Raw genomic sequence first — 26,573 nt, forward strand, 5'->3', positions numbered from 1 at the left:
AAGAATTTTAATTAAGATGTTTGCCAGTATTTGAAGAGATAGGAAGGTAAATGTTAAGAAAAATATTAACATAAACATTGCTCAGATTTTTCAGAAGTTATTTAAAACTGATTGCTCAGCAATGGCATTCAAAGTTCAGATCAAAGTGCATTTCATTCTTAAATCCCTTCCTGACTATACTAGAAAAGTATAGTACAGTTTCCTCACTGTATGCTCCTCCCCAAACTACATATTGAAGTTCTTAATCAAAACCATGCAATTAACATTTAATAATATATTAGGAAAAATTATTTGTTACTATTTTGCATGTAGTAGTCATATCTGTAACTAAATTTTAACTCTTGAAGGACGGGCCATGTTTCACGCTTCTTCTATATGCCTCCAGAACATGTAGCAAAATGGTAAGTCATTTGGGCTGATGAACTTGAAATGACTACTCACCAAGTATGTCAAAAATAATAAAAAAAATTTAGACAAAAGGTAAAGATCTGCTCTAACAATAACAGGATTGTTTAAGCAAAATATTTAGAACTGAGGTGTTTTTTTTTTTTTAAATAAAGGATTAATGACACAGCTACCCAACAGAATACCACACAACCATTAAAAACAATGTTACATCATTTGAAAGCACAGTTTTGTTCATAGTGATTAAGTAAATAAAGGCAATATGCATGCCCACTTGTAGGGATTATTTGAGGGAAGTATGGCTTAATCCATATGATAGAGTAATTTTATATTATTTAAAATCATATGTTTCATAGAAAACTTAATAAATTTATAATGTATTATTGGTAAAAACATGTTAGTGAAAAGACATCAATATAAATTTTAAAAATTGTTTTATTTTTAATCATTATGTACATATGTACAAATATCATATGTATGATATTTTGATACAAGCATACAATATAGAATGATCAAATCTGGGTAACTGGAATGCCATCATTTCCACCAATACATGATTAAAGAAATATGCACACACATATGTGCACATACACACAATGGAGCATTATTTTGCCATAAAAAAAAAAGAATAAAATGCTGTCATTTACAACAATAAGGATAAAACTGGAGGATATTATGTGATGTAAAATAAGCCAGACACATAAAGACAAATGTCACACATTGTCATTCATATGTGGAATCTAAAAATTTGACCTTACAGAGGTAATGAATATAATGGTGGTTACCAGCGGTTGGGAAAGCTAGTGGGAATATAGAGGATAGAGAGGAGTTGGTTGATGGGTACAAAAATACAGGTGGATAAAAGGAATAAGATAATGAAGTGTTTGGTAGTACAATATACACTTTTAAGAAAAATAGGATGTATAGCAGAAAGGAAACCACAATATCCAACAAATCATTATTAGTTATATGAGTACTTGGAAAATAAATTTATTTTCTTTCTGAAGTTCTCTATGTTTTTTAAATATCCCATCATAAATAATATCTTTAATCAGAAAATAAATTTCATCTTCACATTTGAATATGAATGCCAAAAAGGTCATAGAAATAATTCATTCATAAAGAAAAATGTATTAAGGAAAAAACGATAATAGTGTGTATTCAGAATATAAACTCAGTTTTTATATGTGACCCCCCCAATACATACACAAACTGGAAAGATAGACATAAAAAGATATATAATAATTCCTAAATGATGGTGAAACTATTGGTAATTTTTATTTCCCTTTTTGCCCACCTATGTTTTCTAATTCATCCTCCATAAATGTATTACTTATATAATAAAGACGAAAACTCATTTTATAAAGAGATGCTTGGGGAAAATAGAAAAACGAGTAATTTCAGAGAAAAGAATTTGGCCTTCTTGAAGATGTCTAGAGAGTCAGTGTAGTAAACCCAGAAAAAATAACCATGCTTTCTTCCCTTGGCATTTCCAAAGGGAAGGATCTCAAATAAAATTTCCTAATAAATCTAATTATTTAAAAGTGAATCTTTGTATTTGATAAAATCTAGATTCTTTTTTTTTTTGAGACAGAGCCTCAAGCTGTCCCCCTGGGTAGAGTGCCATGGCATCACAGCAACCTCCAACTCCTGGGCTCAAGTGAGTCTCCTGCCTCAGCCTCCCAGGTAGCTGGGACCACAGGTGCTGGCCACAATGCCTCGCTATTTTTTGGTTGCAGCCATCATTGTTGTTTGGCGGGCCTGGGCTGGATTCAAGCCTGCCACCTTGGGTGTACGTGGCTGGTACCTTAGCCACTTGAGCCACAGGTGCCCAATGGGTAGGACCTTTAGAAAAGGACTAAGTTGGAGGAAAAAGTATCCAATGTACACACCCCTATTATGAAACTAATTTAAACCTTTTTATATGAAAGCTATAACCAAATAGCCTAAGAATATGGGGAGGGGGGAGGGAGAAGGGAGGGGGGAATGGGTGGAGGGAGGGGGTTTGGAGGGATCACTTCTGAGGTTTACCTTATAGGGGTACAGGTGAATCTTTCTAAGAGTAAAATGTGAACGTTTTAAAGCAATAGCTGAGAAAATGACATGAAGGCTGTGTTGACCAGTTTGATGGAAGTATTTCAGATTGCATGTGAAAACCCCATACTGTACCCCAGAAGTGCATTAATGTATATAGTTACCATTCAATAAAAAAAAAAATAAAAAAATAAAAAAGAAAAGGACTAAGTCATGAGCCCTCAGAAATGGGATTACTGACCTATAAAGGGCTAGAAGCAAATAGCTAGGCTCTTTTTGCCCTTCAACCTTTCCACCATATAAGGACATAGCTTGCTGGTCCCCTCTGGAGGATGCAACAACAAGGCATCATCTTGGAAGCAGAAACTGGACCCTCACCCATTAGACAACAAACCTGCCAGTGCCTTCATCTTGGACTTCCCAGCATCCCAAATTGTGAGAAACAATTTTCTACTGTTTATCAATTACTGAGTCTGTGGTATTTTATTATAGCAGCATAAACAGACTAATAAATTTAAAGATTACAACATATTGTTTCCAGCTTGCCTTCAAAAGATACACAAAATCTACTTTCTCTACCATATTGTTCAAATATCTTAAGGAAGGGATCAAATAAATAGTGATCTTCTGAGTAAAATTCCTCCATTTACTACATCCATTTGTCATTTGACATAATTTCCAGATCCTGTTACCCTCCTCTAACACACTCTAGTCTACACATGTCATTCTAAAAATACGTTGCCAAGAACTAAATACATAAGCCATGCACTATATCTTTACTTTCATCAGGAAGAAAACCAACATTCAGCAAGGTTAAGTTGTTTCTCCCATGTCAGGTAGAACCGGCAGAGCTAAATCTAAATGCAGGTCTTCTGACACCAAATTCAGTGATTTTCAATTCCACGGGCCTATAAAAAACAATTACTTTCAACAGTAAAAGATGCCATAATTTCAATCACAACTACTTTCTAAACCTTATTTCCTTCCCTTCTCGGAGAGGAGATTTATCTACTTTTGAGGCAGAAATTACACTTTGTTATTAACCCAATCCAAGAATTAACAAGAAATAGCTTGTATTATTTATCTACTGTCACATAACAAATCACCCCAAAACAAAGTGCTTAACACAACAATAATCATTTATTATCCGTAATGGTTTCTGTCTCAAGGTCTTTCATGAGATTGCATTTAAGTCAGTGGCTAAGACTGGATTCATTGATGTGGTGCCAGTGCAAGGAACACTTCAAGAACTGTGGGCTGAAAAAAAATGGGTCTTGGCTGTCCTCCTCTATCTCTGATCTCTCTGCATGATCTCTTCTCTCCAGCATGCCAGTTTCAGAGCAGCTGAACTTCCTACCTGGTGGCTCAGGGCTCCAAAGGCACATTTTCCAGAAGCAGCCAGATGAAAGCTATTTCACTATTTCTAACCTAGCCTGGAAAATCACAACTGCATAACTGTCATTGCATTATATTCAATAATGAGTCACCAAGCCTTGCCCATAGAAATGGGATGGGAGATAGACTCTGCCTTTTCACAGGATGTAGTTATAATTATATGATCAAAGAGTTACTGTGAGATATTAATCATGTACAAAGCAGCTGGTATTGTACTTAGCACATAAGAACTCAATAAATGATAACTACTCTTAATATTAAACCAAATGTCCTTTTTTCAATTGTCCTTTGTTTTAATTTTCAATTCTGAAAACATATGCATGATAACAACTGTTACCATTTTCAGGTTTTTATTCATACTCATTCATCTAAATGGATACAGAACTACTTTACTTTCTTGGTTATCAATGCTCATCACAAACTGATTCCACTAATATCTGGCTCCTCACAAAGCTCCAGGAAACAGTATATGTAATTTGCTTTTTCTAAGAATGCTATCTGTTCTCATGTATCCTATCTGCATGTGGATTATCTATACTCTGTCCAGGAGCAGCTACAGTACACTAGTGCTCTGATTCAGCTGGGTTGCCGACCACACCTAAACAAGGAATGTGGAAGGACAGACATTCTACAAGCAGTGGAGAGCAATGGGCTGGGGCTTCAAAAGTCAGAGAAAATGAAGGAGGTAAAGTCTTCGTTTTTCTTTAGGGCTGCATAGTATTCTGTGGTGTACATATACCACAGTTTATTGATCCATTCATGGATTGATGGGCACTTGGGCTTCTTCCATGACCTGGCAATTATGAATTGTGCTGCAATAAACATTCTGATACAAACATCTTTATTGTAATGTGATTTTTTATCTTCTGGGTATATACCTAATAGTGGAATTGTAGGATCAAATGGCAGGTCTATTTTTAGTTCTCTAAGTGTTCTTAAATGTTTTGACACAATGACTATGCAAATGACATGAAATTTATGTGAATCAGCTTGATGAAAGTATTTCAAAATGTATATGAAAACACTACACTGTACCCCATGTTTGCATTAATGTATATAGCTATCATTTAATAAAAAAATAAATAAATAAATAATTAAAAAAAAAAACCAGGAAAAAAAGAAAAGTCAGAGAAAATGTCAGAAGTTCAGAGTTGGAGAGCATAATCCAAATATGGAATCTTGCCTATACCATGGAGTTGAAAGAAATATACAGGTGGAAGTCATTGCAATTGGGAGAAATGACTAGGAAATGGCATAGGTAGTTGCAGGAATCAATTTCCCTGCCTCTTGCCCAATATAATTGTAGGAACAGATATTATTCTGTACATACCAGCAAGACTGAATTAAATATTCATTCTTGCTGCATTGTATGTTGTCCATACATTGTATGATGTTTTGTTTTCTATTTTAGTTGTAATCTTTCCACTTGCAGCTTTTCATTCTAATCAACCTTGCCTATAGATAAAGTTTACTGATTTGCACCCTGATTTCTGACAGCCCTAAATCCATAGCAAACTTCTGTTTCCTTTGACCCTATCCAAAATCACCCAGAGAAAGCCAAAATCCTAAATACCTTTACTCTAACACTCATGGCTCCATATGGTTTGTATTCTCTTTCCCTAAAATAAGTAATGAATCCAATTTGTTCAACTATGGGTATGTTCCTAGCAGTCTTTGACTGGAGAGACTGAGGTGATACAATGTCTGTAAAGAAGTTAAAAATAATTAGCAAAAACCAAATAAAATTAGGTTGTGTTTTAAAATCACCACAGCAGCTCAACAACATCAATGATCAATCTTTTCTGCCAGGACAGACAGCTCCCACCACTATCTCCCTGGTATGCTCTGCATTGATATATTTTAAATTTCAGTTGAATGTTCAAATTATACTACATAAGTTGCATATATGAGGTCTGACAATCAAGTTCTCAAACTCATCCTAGAAAAGTGCCATATACCGCTGAGTAGCACTACAATGGTCACTTCTAAGATACTCTCCTTGGGAAACTACACACTAATACCAGCACCTAGTCCACCCTTCAAAGCAATTTTAGAACTCTTTTTCTGGAATGGCCATCAAAGCTATTGTCGTATTACCCTTAATGTCCTGAATGTCATCAAATGTCTTCCTTTCAATGTTTCCTTTATCTTTGGGTAAAGAAAAAAGTCCTTTGGGGGCCAGATCAGGTGAATAGAGACAGTATTCCAATACAGTTATTTGTTTACTGGCTAAAACCCCCCTAACAGATGGTACTATGTGAGCTGGTACACTGTCATGATCCAAGAGCCATGAGTTACTGGCCAAGATTTTCAGTTAAGATTTTCCTCTTTCTCTATCAATGTTTACTTGGTCTGCTATGCTTCTCACAGTTGGCCACTGATTTTGACAAATTTTTGCAATGTTTTCATCAGTTATGCTCATTACTGGCCACCATGATCTCTCTTCATCAGTGATACTTTTCTTCCTCAGAAAAATGTTTAATCCATTCATACACTGCCATTTTCTTCTTGCCATTATCCCCAGAAACTTGAACTAACATGTTCCTGATTTCACTTCCACTCTTGCCAAGTTTAATAAGAAATTTACAAATGCTTATCATTTACTGCAATTTAAATGCCAATATTCTTGCAATGGCGCACAAAAACAATTAACAACAATACTGAATGCCACTCGGAAAGATACTGCCATATATCGACATGAACACAATTATAAGACACTGATAAGCTAAGGTTATGAAACTTTACCAAGTTGTTTTACAGTATTGCCAAAGCAAGCACACAGCAGCAAGTTTGGAAACTTAATTGTCAGACTTCATATACACACATAATTAATATGGTATTTTAACCTATACACATACTATACACACATTTCTTTTTCTGTTTTCCCAGTTTAAACACGTTTTTTTTGGTGAACCAAAAACTACCTGTACTATATAATAGACTTTCTATCTATCAGTTATTCACAGACTGACAGAAAAAAATTTACCTAATCTAGGTTCCAATAACTTCTTCCTGACAAAGGAAATCTAATCTTTTTAAAATGCTGAAAACTAAACTTCTAACATTTATAGGTTCCTTCTCAGAGGCAAAAGTATGTTTCTCTCTAATGTGACATATTTTTGAAAAAGTATTGGGTTAAAAAATCTCCCATAAATGAAAATGTTAAATTTGGTTCTAAGTATCAACAGATTATGACAAAAGCATTTGCTCAGTATTTAAAACTGATAGCTGTAAGAATACATTATATGTATATATCATTCTCAAAATTGAAATAACATACGCCACTTATCATTATCACTATAGTATTTAAGAACAATAAAATTATTCATGAATATGTCAGGAGAAAGATTTGTTACTAATAATCACTAGTGTCCTGATTTCTAAAGACTAAAATAAAAATGTTAGTTTAATTCACAGAAAAAATAAAGATTCTAAAACTTTTATTAATCACTTCATTATCATGACATTTACTAAATGGAAGTAAATATAGTAAACAGAATAAATACAGGGAAAAAAAAAGTACCTGTCAAGACATGCTCATATAAAAGCCTTGTATTATCTAAACACTGTCACCCCAACATACAAAATCACAATCTGAGGATTTAAAAGTCCTTAAAAATCCAATTGTTCAACCTCATCTAGCACTTGAATCACCTATTTGGAGGGGAGAGGAGAGGGACAAAGTTTCACTTTGTCACCCTGGGTAGAGTGCCATAGTATAATCACAGTTCACAGCAACCTCCAAACTCTTGGGCTCAAGTGATCCTCTTGCCGCACCCTCCTGAGTAGCTGGGACTACAGTTACATGCCACTATGCCTGGCTACTTTTGTTATCCTTAGCAGAGATGGCCTCTATCTACTCAGGCTGATCTGGAACTCCTGAGCTCAAGCAATCCGCCTGCCTCAGCTTTCCAAAGTGCTAGGATTATGGGTGTGAGCACCCATTTAAACGTCTGATTTAAATCCTCTTAATCCTTTCAAGAGAAGGTAAAATAAAAAAGTAGTTAATAAAGTACAGGATCTCTAGATTTTCTAGTTTAAACACCAGCTTTTCCACTTTCCTCCCATATGCACTTAAGACAAGTTAGTTAACCTCTGTTTGCCTTAATTTTCTTGTCTGTAAAATGGGAATAATAATACAAGAAGCAGTGAGAACTTATATAGTTAAGAGAATTAAATGAATTAATAAAAATAAAACACTTAGAACAGTGCATGTTATATATTTAAGTGCTCCTTAAATAGTGCTGGTGGTAGTGGTGGTGACTTACAATATCCCTGACAAGTGACTTTTTCATCTCTCTTTAAACACCTCTATTAATAGAGAATTTATAGCACCTCCCAAAGTAGTCTATTCATTCCAATTCTGGAGGGTTGTCAAAAATTCTGCTTTATGAGAATAGGAAACTTATTTAAACCTATAGTTCTATGCTATAGAAACATTTCTCTTTCAATAATGATACACAGCTAAAACAGTACTCTTCTATCTTTGCTTTATCTAGAGAAATATTTCTGCTTCATGAAACATGGTTCATCCATTCTGATTAATCTCCCCTGAGTTTGTTCTGATTTGTTTCCTGCTCTTACAGAGTAGTACCCTGAACTGAATGTACTCAACGTTGTCTGAACAGCAAGAATTAAGAAACATTATCAGCGCCTTGGAGATAAAATGTTTTAAAGATTTAATGCCATGAGACAGACAACCCCACGATGAGAATACTTTACAGCTTTTTGATAGTGGAACAGTAGGAAAGCTTTATTTATTTATTTTTATTTCAGATTAATATGAAAGCACAATTAGGTTACATTGTTTGCATCTGTTAAGTAGAATCCAAGTTGTAGTTGTGCCCCTCCCCCAGGAGGTGTGCCTTACACTGAGCCTGTTAGGTAAGAGCTTACCAATGCCCCTCCTCCTCCTCCCCCCTCCCTTTCCTTCCTCCCTTCTCACCCACTTGAGTTTAATTGGGTTTTTCTCTTGTGTGGGCATGTATTTGTCAGCTGGTTTCCTATTAGTATTGAGTAGGCATTCTACATGTTTTCAGGGTTCAGCTATTGGTTGATTCATGTGTCTACCAACCATAGGCAGTTACTTTCATTGGAAATTCATTACCACTGAAACTAAAATATACATGACATTTGATGTAAAAGATACTAGGCCAAATGGGTAAGACAATTTTAATCTTGAAACCAAAGAAGTTGATAGTGGCAAAAGATTTGATGATTATAGTTTAACTCTTTTATTTTTGAAATGCAGAAATTAAAGTCAAGATATAAAGTGACTTCCTTAAGGTCACCCAGCAAATTAGTGGCAGAAATGAACATAGGGTTTTTATGAAGTAACAACATTCTTTCCTCTAACTTACGTTCTTTGTAAGTACCTCACAGTAAATATTTCCACTGAATAAAAATAATGATCATTTTTTGTTATTTAATGCATTATGGAATAAAGGGAATGATTATACAGAAGTTGGAATGCTGGACAAATTTTTACAGAGCAAATTTCCATGTATGGAGAGTCTCAAATGATTTCTTAAAGCTAGTTTTTGTGTTTTTAGTAGGGACAGAGTCTTGCTCTTGATCAGGCTAGTCTCAAACTCCTGAGCTCAAGGAATCCACCCATTCGGCCTCCCAGAGGAGAGGCATTTTTAGTAGAATCATACCAACAGCAAAACAAATGAATACAATTGAAGACCAAATATTAAGTCTGAATTCAAGAGCAAAAATTTTCTCAATTTGTTCATGGATTACATCAGTTTAATCCTGGCTAACTCAGTGCTTATGCAAAACAATAGTTTACCTTACCACTAGAACTGACCAAAAAGTTCCAAAATAAAGTAATGTTATGTAAATGTTCTAATTCTTTTCTAAGTATTGAGAATCTCTTTTACTCTACCATAATCTATCTATGCTTGAATGAGGGCACATTTCCTCTCAGAAGTTGGAGGAGATTGAGAATATTGTATTCAAGGTACTCTCAGAACACTGGGAGTGGAAACAAATCAGAGTTAAATTATAATGAAAGTAAAAGTTTACAAAATAATTTCCAATTATTTTATTAGATAAAGTTTTTCATTTTCTAGGGTGCTAATAAAATACAAAGAAGATAAATGAAATGCATAAATATTCATTTCTAATTTAAACCTGATTGTAAAATTTTATTAGCAAAGTTGGTAATTTATACTTTGGATTTGAGACTGGATTACACAAAGATTTATTACTGAACTTAATTTGCATTACCTAGAAAAACAATACCTACGGGTCACGGGACTATAGCAGAACCAAAATAACACTTAAAAGGTTAATATTATAAAAAATAAATATGTCATCACATTGAAAGTGGTATTAACAAAAGGAATAATAGCTTGAAGTTGTTCTTCTTTTAAAAAGGTTACATTTCTCTTGGGAAGCAAGGAAACTTTTTGTTGCGGAGGACAATCACACAGTGGGCTAATTTGCATATCAAGGCAATTAAGGCACATTCATTAGAGGCGTTCAAGAAAGATTAGATATGTTTGTGGAAGGAACAGAGTAGGGTCTTTCCGGCTTGATGCAGGTGGTTTGACTCAATAATCAGAGACAACCCTTTCAATCTCATTTTTGAATGAACAGTGTAAGCAGGATTCATTATGTTAAAGTCACCTTCGTGGAAAGCAACCCTCTCCAAATTAAAGAAAGATCTCAAGGAGTGCAAACACAGTCCTAGCTTCCTGTTTCCAAAGCAATATGGTCCTATCACAGTTATCACCATCTCGTTCTCTCTGATCTAGAAGGACCTTAAGATTCATACTTATTTTAATCTTGAAAAGTTCAAATTAGTCACATAAATGACTACATGCTATGCAATATATACTTTACTTTCTACAATATGTTGCTCAGAAGCATTACAAATATGTGCAGATTTCATCATTAAAATAACATTTCATTAGAGTGATGTACCACAAAGTCAGGCAAGAAAGAATTGCAAGAAGGAATTCTGTACAAGAAAGTGTACATTAATCAGAACTATCTACGGACTGAAACATGCTCACAAAATTCTACCTTAATCATAAAATTATCAGTGTCCTGAGATCAGCTTCCCTTAACATTGACCAATTTTTTTGACAAAAGGCTTATTTTAAAATATATATATATATATATTCAAATGGCATTAAATCCATCAAGAAAAATAAAACCTGAGTAGAACAGTTTTGCTCATTCAAACTAGACTAGATTATACCAGACTTTCTATCAATAATCTAATCTTACTTTAAATAAGTACCAAAAAGCAACTTTTCTAATGTCTGGAAATGCTACAGCGTCTAAGCTATACGTCCGTCATACAGAAGTATTTGCACAGGAACAGTAGGCAGGAAAAGTCAAACTGAGCAACCCTAGCATCACTACGAGGTGCACACCAGCAGCACACAGGTAAAGTAAATGGAAATAAAATATTTATGAAATATAGAGATATCACATAAAACTGAAGCAAACTAGGAGAATATTGGCTGATCCCAGAAAAGACAATCATGAACGTGAAGGAATGTTGTAAATTATAAGTGAATATCATTGATAGAGTTCAATTAAGAAATTCATTTTATAGTTAATGCTCTGCAAACCCCAGTCACTGGATCTTCTATAGCCTGTTAGATTAAAATAAAAATAAACATGGCATACCCAGCTCCTTAAAGACATTCTGTATACAGAATTTTATTACACTGAAAAAAAAAAAAATAGAGCCCAGCGTTTCTTGATCTGTCAAAATACTAAAGAAATGCAAAAATTTTTGCACAGATGTAGCAAAGTACTAGATTTGTATATTTTGGCAAGTGCTCAATATGCAGCCCACATAATCACATGTTAATGACTGGAGTGTGTTAATCAGCATGCATACCTGATTCCTTCTTGTCCAAGGGGTGGGGGGGAAGCCAAGTATTCCAGAATATGTTAATGTTTCTACTTTTGATGAGGATTTTGGTAATATGGTAGATAAAAAAGAAAACTTCCATGAAAGTATCTCTAGAAAAGTATATCATTAAGAATCACAATAAAATACTTCATATTTCCAGGAACATTGAGGTATTTCCAAATAATACACCAGTAATGTTTTTGTTTAAACAAGTTAGGGGTGGGTGCGGTGGCTCATGGCTATAATCCTAGCACTCTGGGAGGCTGAGGCAGGAGGATTCCTTGAGTTCAGGAGTTCAAGAACAGCCTAAGCAAGAGTAAAACCTTGTCTCTACTAAAAATAGAAAAACTAGCAGGGTATCATGGCAAGTGCCTGTAGTCCCAGCTACTCAGAAGGCTGAGGCAAGAGGATTGTTTAGCCCAGAAGTTTGGAGGTTGCTGTAAGCTATACTGATGCCACAACACTCTAACCAAGGCGACAGAGTGAGACTCTGTCTTCCCCTCCCCCCAAAAAAAAACTAATTTAAACAAGTTAGATTTGGAGAACTTTTTAAAAAATATACTGTTTTATAAATAACAAGATTGGAACTGTGCGCATGGTCAGGTGTGAAAATACAAAGGTAATTAATGTGTTAGCCCTAGACAACACTAGCTGTCTATTTCACTACCCCACACCAAGAGTTCTGCCAGTTTCCATGCAATGTTTTTATTTTTTTAATTTAAGTTGTAAATAAACTTTGGCATAAATTTCTGAGATAAATTTAAAAGGAGATAGTAGTATGTGCAAATATAGTTTCAAGTTTATGGAAAATAGGAAATCCCCATAAGGCTTCCTAGAGAATGTTATTCAGTGACTCAGGGACAAGGATCAGCATTTTCACTTGTTAATAAAAGCCTGGGCTTGAATTTTACTTAAATGAAATTATTTTCCAAAATTCAAAAATGAGAGGAGTGACTAAATGTCTCAATAAGTCTAAACTTGCTAGTTTATGATTTTTTCCCCAGTGCTTCATAGACCAATCAGGTACCACAGAAGATGTAGATAAACTTTTTCCTTAGGCATTATGACCATAAACAAGTTAGGTCCAGGTGAACCAGGGGGCTTCATTATACTTTCTAAACTATAGTCCCCATAAAAGTGAAGAAATAAACTTCATTTGAGTGCTGCCTACCATCTGAAATGACTAAATCTTTAAAAAACTGGCAATAATTCAAATTTTTAAAATCTTTTATAAAGTAACAAGATTGGAAATCTAAAAGTCTGTCACAACATAAAACATGGCTAAGGATTAAATCCTCACTAAAAATTCCTGGACCATGTTATCATAAAATGACAACAGTTCCATTCCCAGAAATGATACAAAGTCCACACCAGAAATTTTATGACTCTGAGGGAATGACATAAAATACTCCAGAGCTGATTTGCAACTTCATTGGATTAAAAACAAGAGAAGCAAAGAATAGAAACTGTTTGCAAGCAAGAAAATGTTGTTCCTAATCATTATTTATTAAATATCACAGCATGCCTATTATTGTTTTATTACAATTACAACAAAGGGTATTGTAGGCATCTTTTATTTATAGTGGTAAAATTATTTTAATTTTTCTGGAAGACAATATTCACCTGGAGGAATTTAAGTAGGTCTCTAAAATATGGAATTCAGATATTCTGGGGCTGAGAGTCTAGTACAGTTGTTTCCATTTAATTTGACTAGTAGTTAAAAGCCAGATGTATATTTTTGCCTAAATTATACATCAGTATAAACGTGCAGGGAAGTGGACATGTGCATGTGTGCATAATGTCTCAATTATAATCTTGTCACGTTTTGTATGTTACAAAAGATAGTGTTGGTGTCTTACCTGCATTGTCATGGCCTACCCTAGAAGTCACCTATAAATTCTTATCGCACAGGCAAAAAGCTCTGTCTCTTGCCTGGGGTCGTTCTCTGGCCAGTAGTATGTCCACTCTCTTCTCATCTCTCCTTGGTCTCACCAACCTTATTTCTTGTTCATTCTTGACTAAGTTCCTATCCATATTATATTAGTTAAGAAAAATTCTCTCTACTATTTATATGAATCTTGTCTTCTTCAGAATCTCTAGGAACTCTTAAATAAACTTCCTAACTGTTCACACTTTCACATATCATCAAACTCTCACCTGCACTAATGCAATGGTTTCCTAATAGGTGTGCCTGTTTTCTGATTTCATCTCCCCAAATCTACTCTCTACATAGCAAGGAATATGATCTGTTCAGAGCATACATCAAGTCATGTTACTTCCTTGCTTAAAATCTTCTAATAGTTCCCTCTTGGACTTGAAATAAGGTTAAAACCTCACTGTAGGCTTCAAGACTCCGTAATATATGTCATCTGCCTGCCTCCCGGATTTCATCTCACCATTATTCTCCCTTACCAACCACCCTGTTGTTTTCTGGCTGTTTTCTTCCAAATCCTTGCACAGTGGTTCTTCCTTATTATTCAGAATTTCACCTCCAATGTCACCTCTTCAAAAAGACCCTCTTAATCTGTTTAATCATACACTATCATAGTTTCTTATTTAAGTTCCTTCATAGCACTTTCCATTGTCTGAAACTGTCTACTCTGTGAGACTTCTTTACTGTCTGCCATACTATTAGGCTCTAAGTGCCATGATAAAAAGGGATGTTATCGGTATTATTTACAAGTCCCTGTGCCTGGAACTTAGTATGCACTATATCCTCCGGTAAACCGTGATGGCAATAATGCCTCTCTAAATTACACTCTAAAGCAAAAGTACATGTAAAAAAAGTAAGGGAGAGGGTGGTGCCTGTGGCTCAAAGGAGTAGGGTGCCGGCCCCATATGCCAGAGTTGGTGGGTTCAAACCCAGCTCCAGCCAAAAACTGCAAAAAAAGAAGAAAAAAGTAAGGGGGGGAAAGGCTCAAAACAACATGCAAATATCCATTATTCATTTGATGTACAACAAGTAGCTGTATGCATATTTTTCACCAAAAAAACTAGGTAATTTGTGACAAGGTCACTTAGCAAGATGTAAGTTTATCTGTTGCATTCTTTAGCAGATTATCACCACATAGAATATTACATACAAGTCCTAAGCATTACCACAGAAATGTTCCTCCATGCTTATTAACATTAAAAAGAATGATATACTACACATTTTTCCATGAGAAGATTATGTGAATTTATTCCAGCCTCATGAGACAATCTTGATGAGAACAAAAACACATTTTAGTGGACATGTCAATATCCCTCTGCAAAAGAGGTATTGGCACACTGGCACCATGATGAAAATGGCAGGGGATATACATAAAGAAGGATGGTGAATTCTTATTTACATGAACTTTTCAACCTTCAAAGGGATATCACCAATTAACACAGCACAGTATATTTAAAACTGAACATGTTGGTGTCTGTGATATAAGTAATTATAATTAAAATCAGAGTCTAACATTTTTTATCTCAAATTGGCCCCTGAATTCCCTCCTCTAATACTTCTATTCTTCTTTGCTTATGCCATAACAAATTCTTTTTTTGTTTGAAACTGTGTGCTCTCTTACTCTGCTGCTGTAACATCTTGAAATAATCAGAATTTTAACATTTTAAGAATTTCTTTCTAATTATGAAGTGGGAATTAGCAGAACTTCTTTGCCTTGTCTTTACCCTCTCTCAACAGAAAAGTTTCCCTGTGGTTTTGATAGGTGTAGTATCAAAGTAAAACCCTTCCTGAACACAGGAGATAAGAAACTTACAGGGCTGTTTCTAACTGTTCATGAATGAGGGCAATGAGAGCCATCACAGAAAGTAACAATGGAAATGGAATAGGTGAGGATAACACTTCTATTGTTGGATTTTTTTTTTAGATTTTCTTCTAAATTTTATTTCTCCACAATTACAGAGTGTCCCAAAAGTCATCTCCAAAGTTTTCGTACATCGTGAAAATGGGAAATTATAGCTAAATGTGCCTTTACTCACAAAATATTCGTGACAGAAGTTTACAAAATACTATCTCCATGTGGGTCACATCTTTGTAAACTTTTGTCATGATTATTTTGTAAATAAAGGCATATTTAGCTACAATTTCCCATTTTCCCTATGTAGGGTGACCTCAGTGGCAGCTTTGAGACACCCTGTATTATATGGAATTCAATTATAGTAAGCAAAGAATATGATCCATTAAAGAGAACTGCAAGTTTCACTTTATTTCATAATATTCCTTTTTGATTTCATATTTATTTTAAAGTAGAATGAGATAAAATGTTTACAAAATTTTACATTAATCACAGTCCTCCTATTCCAATATATCCCCCCCCCTTCTCTGTCGGTTTACAGGTCTGCCCAGAAACCTAAAATCCTTCTATTGTTTTTCCTCCTTAAAGAAAACTTGGATGGTGATACGATACTTGCAGTATAAGTCATTACAGGTCTGATGTTACAGTTGTTACACATTATTGAATCTACTCAGTGAAAAGGAAGCACAAAGGGAATTTCCAAATGCAGCTGCTATTTCCCATTTGTTAAATCCTTTTATTACACCATATAAGTACACAGCTGGGAAATACTATAGAGTGGGAGTTAAAACAAAATATTTTGGCTTCCAGACATTCAGAATACACAAAGGCTCCAGTGGAAAGCAATGCTTAATATCAAAAGAAAGTGAAAGTTTGAAAACATTTCTAGCAAGTATGATTTCTTTTACACTGATATATAACATATTATTACTTTAAACTATTTTATACTACCATAAACCACATTTAATATAAATTTGGTAAGCAAATTATTAATATCTATTGTTTGACAAAATCTTACATCATCGAAGTCTGAGAATAACTTACCAAAGCCACCTGGCACTTACTAAGAAACAAACAAAATTTTATTAGGAAAAACAAGTACAGTGTTCTCAGAGAAATAAAATTTGAATTGTATGATTTCTTCCTCTATCCGTATTTTTCAGTCTAGTTATTTTTATTTGTCTGACTATATTTGGCATAAAAGCTAAAATACATCTTGAACACATCCTTTCTCTCTTCCTCTCCACGCATCCATATCACTCATCTCTCACTTCTGAAATAGATTCCCACTGGATTGTCCTCCTTTCACTCTTTTCCCTCTCTGACCTATTCATTATACCACGGTCAGAACTATCTGTTTGGAATGTTCTTAAGCCCTTTCAAATGCTTTCCAGTGCACTTAGATCAAATCTCACCTCCCTAATGCCAGCTCCAAGATCCTGTTTGATATAGCTCCTTCCGGTCTCTCCAGCCATATCTAATGATGTATTGCATTCTCACTTATTACACTCCAAGCACACAGACCATCTTTTATTTTCTTCAATTAAGCTATAATTTTCTCACCTCAAATACTTTATACATGCTGTTCCTTCTGTGGTTTTACATCTTTTTCCACTCTTCTATCATTCTCAGTTCAGAGAGAGAATTCCTAACCATCTATTCTAAATTAGGTTTTCTCTATCATGTTCTCACCTAGGATTGTTCTTGTTCATAGCATCCATCATGATTTTAATTACACATTTATTTGTGTGTATGTTTAGTTCATTTCTATTTCCTTTTTTAGACTATAAACTCCATGAAGGCATGAATCATGTCTGTTTGCCACTAGGCAGTTAGCACCTAGTACAACACTTGACATATAGAAGATGCTCAATAAATATTTGTTGAAAAAAATTAAATATAACTAAGGGCTGGGTGCAGTGGCTCATGCCAGTAATCCTAGCACTCTGAGAGCCTGAGGTCAGTGGATTGCTTGAGCTCAGGAGTTCAAGACCAGCCTGAGACAGAGTGAGACCCCCGTCTCTAAAAATAGCCAGATGTTGTGATGGGAGCCCATAATCCCAGCTACTTGAGAGGCTGAGGCAAAAGAATCACTTGAGCCCAAGAATTTGAGGTTGCTGTGAGCTAATGATGCCACAGCACTCTACCAAGGGTGACAAAGTGAGATTCTTTCTCAAAAATAAATAAATAAATAAACAAACATAACTCCACTATGTTACCTTTAAGCAAGTGGCAGTGACTGAATATAGAGTTCATAAATACCCATTTGGACTTCATATTTATTTTAAAGTATGAAATAAGCATTCATTAAAGTTTGCATTAAATCAGTTTCACTCAAACTACTAACTTAAGGTACAAAATGAATTTATGTTCAATCAGAAAAAGAGACTTGCTTTATTACACCTTTCTTCTCCCCACCTAAGAAAAATAAATCTTCCAGTAGTTTTAACTGTAAAATGTTGATATCTTTAAAACTAAAGTTAGTCTAGAAACTATCTTCCAATTCTCTAGTTCTCACCTAATGCTCCAGAGCACTGGCTGTTTCTGCAAAATCATCTGATAAAGAAAAACTATTCAATGTCACTGAAACATTAAGCATTGAGTAAGAATTTAAATGTGTTATTAGTGGTAAAAGCATTTTAAATATTACCTTATTTTTATTATGGAATAAAAATTTCCTCATTGCCCATGTAAAATATTTTTCATTAACATCTGGTTAGTCAAAAGTTAAAAAATGAAAAACAGGTTTTCAAAGTTCAGATCTAATAAATTATATTATGGTTTTAGGCTCTTCTAGATGCTAAAAAATTGAATATTCTTGCTTTAAACAAGATAACGTCACTTACTATGATATCTGTTTTGATGGTTAGAGATGGAATTTCACATGGGAAAACTGGCTAATACACTGTGATTTACTTGATGTTATTTCTACATTTAGAGAAAACTTCAGGCTGATTGAATGATAGTCAGGAGCTTTGAATGTCTTTTTTTTTTGAAATTAACATATAGATACTTAAGTGATAAGAGCTTTATTATAAATCAAGAATAATCATTAAAAATAATAAATACTTGCACTTCCTCACTGAAGATATATTGACCATACATCTTCATTTACATAGACATACTTGCTTAATTTAATTTTCAATATTAACACATGGTTACACTTTACTTGATTACACCTTTTGTGATATTACCAAGATCACCAGCTTAAATTCAAGGATTCAGAGAATACGATAATCAACCACCTCCCACAAAAAAAAAAAAAAAAATTCTTTTAACAAAGCTGACTTGGCTCTGTGCCTGTGGCTCAAGCGGCTAAGGCGCCAGCCACATACACCTAGGGTGGCGGGTTCAAATCCCCAGCCCGGGCCCGCCAAACAACAATGATGGCTGCAACCAAAAAATGGCAGGTGTTGTGGCGGGCACCTATAGCCCCAGCTGCTTGGGAGGCTGAGGCAGGAGACTCGCTTGAGCCCAGGAGTTGGAGATTGCTGTGAGCATGATGCCATGGCACTCTACCCAGGGGGATAGCTTGAGGCTCCGTCCCAAAAAAAAAAAAAAAAAAAAAAAAAAAACAAAGCTGACTTAATAATGGACGTAAACTAAATCACAAGCATTTTTCAAGTTTTCCCAGTTAATAGTATATTAGTGATATATGCCAGGAAGTTATTTCATGACCTAAAGACAAGTAACTCTAATGCCATGTATTTTGAGCTTCTCTAAAACACCTATTTATGAGGACATACTAAAGAGCAGACTAAGTAACAGTGGGCAGATTTTAAAAGCTTACCATTCTTTGCTGAGATGACAGAACACTGTCCCAGTCAGCATCTTGTTGAATGGTATTGACAAGTGTTGGTAGCTCCTCAGAGTGAGGTTTGTTGTGCATTATGGGGTGCAGAGGCAGATGGGAGGCCATGTGTTGATCACTGCCCTCTTCCTTTTCCCTTGAGGTTAAATCCTGGGTCATCGCTTCCTCTCCATCTGCTGCGCAGGCAAATGGAGAGGTGGCTTGCTTGGAAGACATTCTTCTGCAGAAGAAGAAAAATAGTATGGATCAAAAAGAGCTGTCAATGGCAAAAGAGTAAACTATCCCTTGGATTTGACTAATTCAGGAAAAAAGAAAAGTTATTTAACTTTAGAGATAACTTAATGTCTACACTAAATCATTGTAAAAGATCTCTTAGCTTATCTGTCTAGCTTTTCTTCTTTGCTTTTCACCTAGCAATCCTCTTCCCAGTAATTGCTGCATAATTTCTCTCTTAACAATCCACAAAACTCATTCCACAAATGAAATTTTTGTGGAATAAGTTTTCATAATGTACAGTGTATGTATATGTATATTTGTCCTTCCAGTTCTTCCAACTGAATTATAAGCTTCTTGAGAGTAATTAGGTTGATGGCTATCAATGAAAACATTGAATGAATGACCTGGCAAATGAACCAGTCTGCAGAATGAGTTGAAAGCACAAATATCTAAATTTCTCCGATTTCTCTTCTTATGTAGGAACAAATGAAGTCTATATAGGAAAATACAATCAGGAGAGTAAATAACACACAATGGAAGTCCTAAGTAAATCTAGTGTTGACTTCTTAGTTTACACCTTGTATTACAAGAGCTAAGACTAACACTACTAAGCATTATCTAAAGCTTTTCTAAAGACCTTCAAGATGTGTCAACTACCGTAACTTAACTTTTGGGTGACATATTAATTGAGAGGCTAACTGTTAGATTAGTCTTAAGGTAATTCTGTAGCATTTGAATTGAGTATCTGAAATAGCTATTCATCTATTTTATGTCAGAGTGTAAAGTCAAAATCCAAAGCATTCATTATGAAAACAGTAATATGCCTACTATACATATTGTTTAAAACCTCCAAAACAATACTAAATATTCATTAATGTACTCACAAATAAACATCAACTACACTCTGCATAATAAGATCTGCATTATATGCTTTCAATAAAATTTAAAAATCATGATTATTAAAGAGAATGTAAAAACTTTTAGAATATTACTTTATCAAGAAAAATTTCTTAGCAAAATGATTAGAAATAGAACCACTAAAAGTGTATAACTTAACAGAAGAAGCAATTGAGTATTTTTTCCAAACTTTAGGCTGTTTTTAGTTTATTGCATCTTTAGCTCCAAAACTGCTGTGTAATGAAAGGAATAAAATCTACACCTTAATTGCTCTTTAACATTAATTGATTTCATACCATTTTTTAAAAAATGCACAAATCAGTTAACATAGGAAACCACATGAGCATTTTTCAAATTAGCAAATCATTAACTTGCTAGTACTGTTTCTACAGACAAATAAATACTGATTAAAGGGTCTAGAAATCTGAGATTAACAGTTAAATTTACAAATCTGTCACATGCTTTCATGAATATTGCAGTGAAGGAAATATCAAGTGTAAAGAAAAATAATTAAGTTAATTCCAATTTAAACAGTAGTTTTTATGTAGCAGCCCATGTTTCACATAGGATTTAACAGCTAATGCTAAATTTCTCACAATTAATGAGGGGGCTCAGATTTAGTATCCTACAGTGAAAAAAATTAATATAAGATCAGCTAATCTAATTATGCATAGTTCTAAATAAAAGTATTACAGTCTTTTGAAGTGCTTTGAAACATATTAAAATGCTGATACCTACTCATAATAATCATTCTACAAATAATAAAAATTTTATCTATTAGACTTGATACTAGAAAATAAAATGGGGAGACAGGAGCACAGAATAATGCCTATATTTTCACTAAGGAGAAATAAATTAAATGTTCTAAAATGTACTATATCAAAATACTGACTAATAGCAATACTAAGAAATGGACAAATGTATATGTAATTACAGAAAACGATAACCAAGGGATGTCTCCTAGTGTACAAGAATCACTGTAGAACTTACTTTACTGGTCCCATAACTACTACAGTAAAACCAGACAAATTATAACTGTTCTGCAGTTTAATGCTTGCTGCAAACAAAAGTGTTTTCACAGTTCAGATCATCACAGTATTGATAATCACTCATATTAAAAACAAAACAATGAGTTTATTTCCAGTTTGATAAACAGTTAAAAACAATTGAAAGTCATAATCCAAAACTCAGAGTGACTTTAACTCCCCAAACAAACATCCTATTATAAAGTGAATTGGCTCCTTCCAATAGCAATATCTGTGATTATTGCTTCAGTATAAATTAATCATGACAAAAACCAAAATGAAAAGTCTCTTAAGAATAATCTCAACTACAACTGCACCAGTGAACAATAGTGCACAATCCTAATTAAATACAACCATGCAGCTGTAAAAATAGACTAAATCTGTCCAAAGCTATGAGTTGAGTTTAAAGGCAGGTTTGTTAGAGTGTTTTCTTAAGGAAGGCTGGGTCCTCAGTCTTAATCAGCCAATAAATTATTTCCTGCAATTACATTAAATAGAAAATTATCTTCAAATGGGGAGTGTTAATTGAAAATCAAAATTCAGAGGGAAGTTTAGAAATTACACGCTGAATACAATTAGTGAGGAAAGGCTTCACCTCTACTTCATCAACAGTCTTCTGGTGATTCCTTCAGTGACCATTCAGGAAAGCTACCTATTTATAACATCACACGATTTGTCTTTTGTTTTGCACCTACAAATACAAATACGTATCAAGGTTGCAAATAAACGATAGACTGGCAAAAAAAAAAAAAAAGCCATATTAAATCAGACTGTTCATCTTCAGTTCACAACATCATTAGGAGAAAAGGGAAAGGGGGAAGGTCAGAACAACCAAGGAATGCATACTTAACATTGAACATGTTTTTGTTCCAAGAATACTTTTCCAAAACATATTTTATTTAATTTCTTCCCTTTACTTTATTACAGTTCTCAAAACCATTGTCAGCAGAGAAAAAGATGATTTTTGTTCTTTCAGCAAGGTGTTTTCCTTGAACATGTCCTTTTGATAAACTGCTGGCTTTTTCTTCAGGTTTGTTTTTTTACTGCTAGTCTCTTTGTTTTTTGTTTTGGGTGGTGGTTTTGTTGTTTTCTTAAATTAAAATGTGCAAAAAATATATTTTTAATGCATAATTTATTAAATAAACTTTAGATTTACTGATTACTAGATTTGATATACTGGGTTTTTATACAATTACTTTATTAAATAACCCTTCAATTTGCTGATTACATCTCATTCATTTCTTTATTTTAGCTTTCCTCTTTAAAACATTTTACAAGACCAACTAAACTTTATTCTAGAAACTACAAAGATACTTGACTAGATACTTACCTTTACTATAACCACTGCATCATAACTACTCTCCTTTAGAAACTCATAGATCATATACACCCTTGCTTTAATGTTTTAAAATGTCACAAGGGATGCTTACTCTTATTTTCATAGTCATTTAAGTAATTTTCCATTACAAAAATTTTCACCCTCAATGTATTCGAATAGCACCTTACCATAAACTACTCCTGCCATGTACAACTAATAAGCAAAATAAAGCCAAAATCCTTGTGGAAGTGGTCAATTTCTATGTGACTTTACTTTGTTTTATTTTTGCACTATAATAACTTAAAAATCATTCAAAAGAATTGTTTTTTTAATTTGTATTTTTAAAAAATCTCCCTAGTTATACCCCCTGAAAACAGGGGTTTATAATGGAAGTGCTGACACAACCCTAACTAAAGCAGCGCAAATGTTGCCGCTATAATACACAAAATCAAGTTCTATTATTCTAAACTATCCTCGCTCATGGGATTTTTCTTTACTGTGCTCCCAGCCAAACTGCTGAAGCATGAAAAATTTAAATGCAATCAAATGCGCCCAATTCTACTTTACTAGAACAAGTGTCTACAGTGGTACAATCTTAAAAGGAGATGCAACAGATTTGTTTGGTGTTTTTTTTAACTGTTTATTTATAATACAGTGCATTGGAGATAAAATAAAAGAGGAAATTACACTCACATGGTACTAGTGTATTGACTACACAGAGTACATTATAATCAGAGAGAAAAACTACATTGTCAACTTATCACATTGGTTAAACAAGATGGTTTTCTGGGGCATAGCTATTATCAAGTAAAACCTCCAAGGAGAATTAAATATCTTTGGGACACATAAAACTAAATTCCCATCATATGTTCCATGGGTCTGAAATGTCTCTGCCCAACAGATAAAGTGAATTCCTAGGATGCCAGGCCATTGAGAAGAACTTCAGGCTCAGGACTTTTGGAAATGAGATTGTTGGCGATAAAGCCTCCCGTAACTGATCATGTTCTCTAGGAAGTCAGTAGGAATGCCTCTAGAAAGGTGATAATTATTTCACTCCAAAACACCAGTATAATATCTAAGTGTTTGGGCCATTACAGAATTACTCAGACAGTAAATTTTCTGTTCTCCAACAAGGAATCAAAATTGGTTGGCCCAAGACTTTATGAAATGAGGAGGATGCTGGATATGTGTACAGTAAGTCCCCTCTCTCAGAATAGTGTATGTTTAACAACCTTTCTGATTTGATGTGATTGTTTTTTAAAAAATCATTATTTGTTATTTGTATATGCTTAAAAGTTAGAATTGTTTTAAAACAACTTTAAACTTTTAAACTTTTTCATAAGGCATAATCACTCAAAATTACATTTTCTAAATTAGTTTTGGAAAGAATTCATCTTACACAACTATTCAAAAGAGCCACAGAAATCATCGAAACAGTATTTTTAACCTGATTTTTAAAAATATTTTCATTACACCCACAATTATTATCAAATGACACTCACTTTTAGGTGTGTTACATTTATTCAAAAGAAGTCCTGTTTTTAACATAAAGCAACATTTTAAATAGTTGGTTTACTTATTTAAAAAAATAAAAATTTCAGGTCAACACTCACATTTATTTTTGCAGCTCAGCCCCAAGCTACCAAAGTAGACTTATTTCAGTCAGATAAATCACCGTTAATTTAATGCTGTATTTGATCTGATACTTAGAAATAAACAACCAATTTTCCAAAAATATAACCCAGTGGCTCTCATTTTAAGGAACATGAATAACAAATATATTTAGTTGCCAAAATGCACAATACCCAGAAACTCCTACAAAAGATGCCAATTCACCCAGCCTAGGGCAAAGAATGATTTTAAAACCCTCTTCATATATCTCTTAATTCCCACATTTAAAAATCTTGACGAGGGGGGGTTAAAGGAAATGCCCCAATTCTAGACATTAAAATGAAAGCATCCTTTTAAAATTTTCCCTGCTTTGTTCTAATAAAGTATGAGGGTTGTCAGTGATTCTTTATATTGTTTTACACAGCACTACCACCTCCTCTCCCCAATTCTATCTCCAAACTTCCCTTGGCTTTTGCCAGATTCTTCCCATGTGTTTAATAGCAATTTTTAAAATTAGGAGGGAAAAAGGTAACTGTTTTCAGAACTGTTTTGGAAAGTTATAAACCTATCTTCTAGAGTTTGTAGCAGCTCTTTCATAACACATATGGTAATGTATAGACACGCTACTTGTGGAAGAAAACTCAACTGATTTGAGTTAGCTGTCAAATCAATAGAGATGAAGCCAATGAAATACACTTAAAGTCCTTTAAGTATGTCTACAAAAGAGTTTTAATTAATGGGTTTTGACTTTTCTAAGGCTTTCAATCTTTTCATACCAAAGCACCAAAATTGTCTCCAAAGGCCCTCTGAGGTTCTTACAAAATAGGAACTACCTGGAACAGATTCTTCTCAAGTCATCAAAGTTTGTGTTTCTAGAGTTTATATTTAGCTGACAATATTGCTGTCACTTTATATAGCTTAAGACTGTTCTTTGGACTAGAGCTCATATGTCTTGGAATGCTTTGACTCATGAATTGTTTCTCCTGATAATGTTACATCACGTAACCACCTCTGTCTAATTGGTTAGTATCTGCTGGAAGAGACAGACAACCAGCCTAACGACTGACTGCCTATGGAAAATCTATAATTATTACATGTGTCCCTGAATATCTAGTTTCTTCCTGGGATCAAAACAACTTGACTGCAAGTAACCTCTATCTATGCTTTTTTGCTTAGTAGAAATAATTCTGAGTTTTCACACAGTTTATCTACGAGTCATAACTTGTTGAGATTTTTGCTTTGGAAAGCCAGGTCCATAGTTTATAAATAAAATCCATGAGTTAACAATAAGAGTGAAACCAAACAAAGGTTACTATAAATACACAGAAACTTAGAGAATTTTAATCAAACACAATGACTTTATAGCTCAACTAAAAGACCTCGAGGTGGCTTGAATGAAAGAAAGCTGTCTAAAATAATGGCAGAATGAATTTATTTATATAGGTTCACTTTGAATCTCCTCTCCATATGAAATGAGAACTATAATTTTTAAAGTTAATAACAGACATGTCTTTGTCAGCTTGAAACTGACCCTCTAATGTGGAAGCCCAATTATAGGATTATTAAAAGTCATAACCAGAACAATAACTTCTCAGAGAGAAGGCATAGGAAGCTGTCACTGTATACTTTTCTACTCCCCTATTTTCGCTCTTTGTTTAACATTGTCAGAAAAAAAGAGAAAAATGAAAACCAATATATACTGATTATTTCAAAATGTAAAAATCACACATGGTAACATTGAACCAAATTATATAAAGAAGCTAAATAAAGCAATCCAGCGATCCCTCTCTTTCATGTAATGAAACAAGGTGTAAATTTCTGGTTCCCAAAGAAGAACAAGAAGAAGAGAAAGGGGAAGGAGGGAGAGTAAAGAGGAAGGGCAAGGGGACAGGAGGGAAGACGGGAGAAGGTGAAAGGGGAGGAGAGAAACAACCATGGCTTTGCAGTTCATTTTCAGTTTGTCTACTTAATGAAAACCTCATTGTACAACCCTGAAAACCATTTCCAGCAGGCAAAGTATTTCTGATTCAGCAGAGGTTACACAAGCATCAAAGCAGTTAAATATAGGTGCCAAGCTGCATTGCCAGGAGCTCTTAGTACTGTGAGTTAGTGTTACCTGACAGCTTGGTGAATATAAAATTACTTGTTTCTCCAATTGAAGACAATCAAATTGTCACCTTCCATTGTAATAATG

At 34.2% G+C, this 26,573-nt stretch overlaps 1 protein-coding gene across 3 annotated transcripts in view; it reads right to left on the reverse strand.

The window, feature by feature from the left end:
• SOX6 (SRY-box 6) overlaps window positions 1-26,573 on the reverse strand; it is a 499,579-nt gene that overhangs the window by 332,145 nt on the left and 140,861 nt on the right. For all 3 annotated transcript variants that reach the window (XM_003781136.3, XM_003781135.2, XM_003781137.2), the window contains exon 2: window positions 19,292-19,532. In XM_003781136.3, the coding sequence (XP_003781184.1) occupies window positions 19,292-19,532 (241 nt within the window). The remainder of the gene's footprint in view (window positions 1-19,291; window positions 19,533-26,573) is intronic.

This window comes from Otolemur garnettii, unplaced genomic scaffold (assembly GCF_000181295.1).
Source record: "Otolemur garnettii isolate 467f Iridium unplaced genomic scaffold, OtoGar3 scaffold00001, whole genome shotgun sequence".
NCBI lineage: Eukaryota > Metazoa > Chordata > Mammalia > Primates > Galagidae > Otolemur > Otolemur garnettii.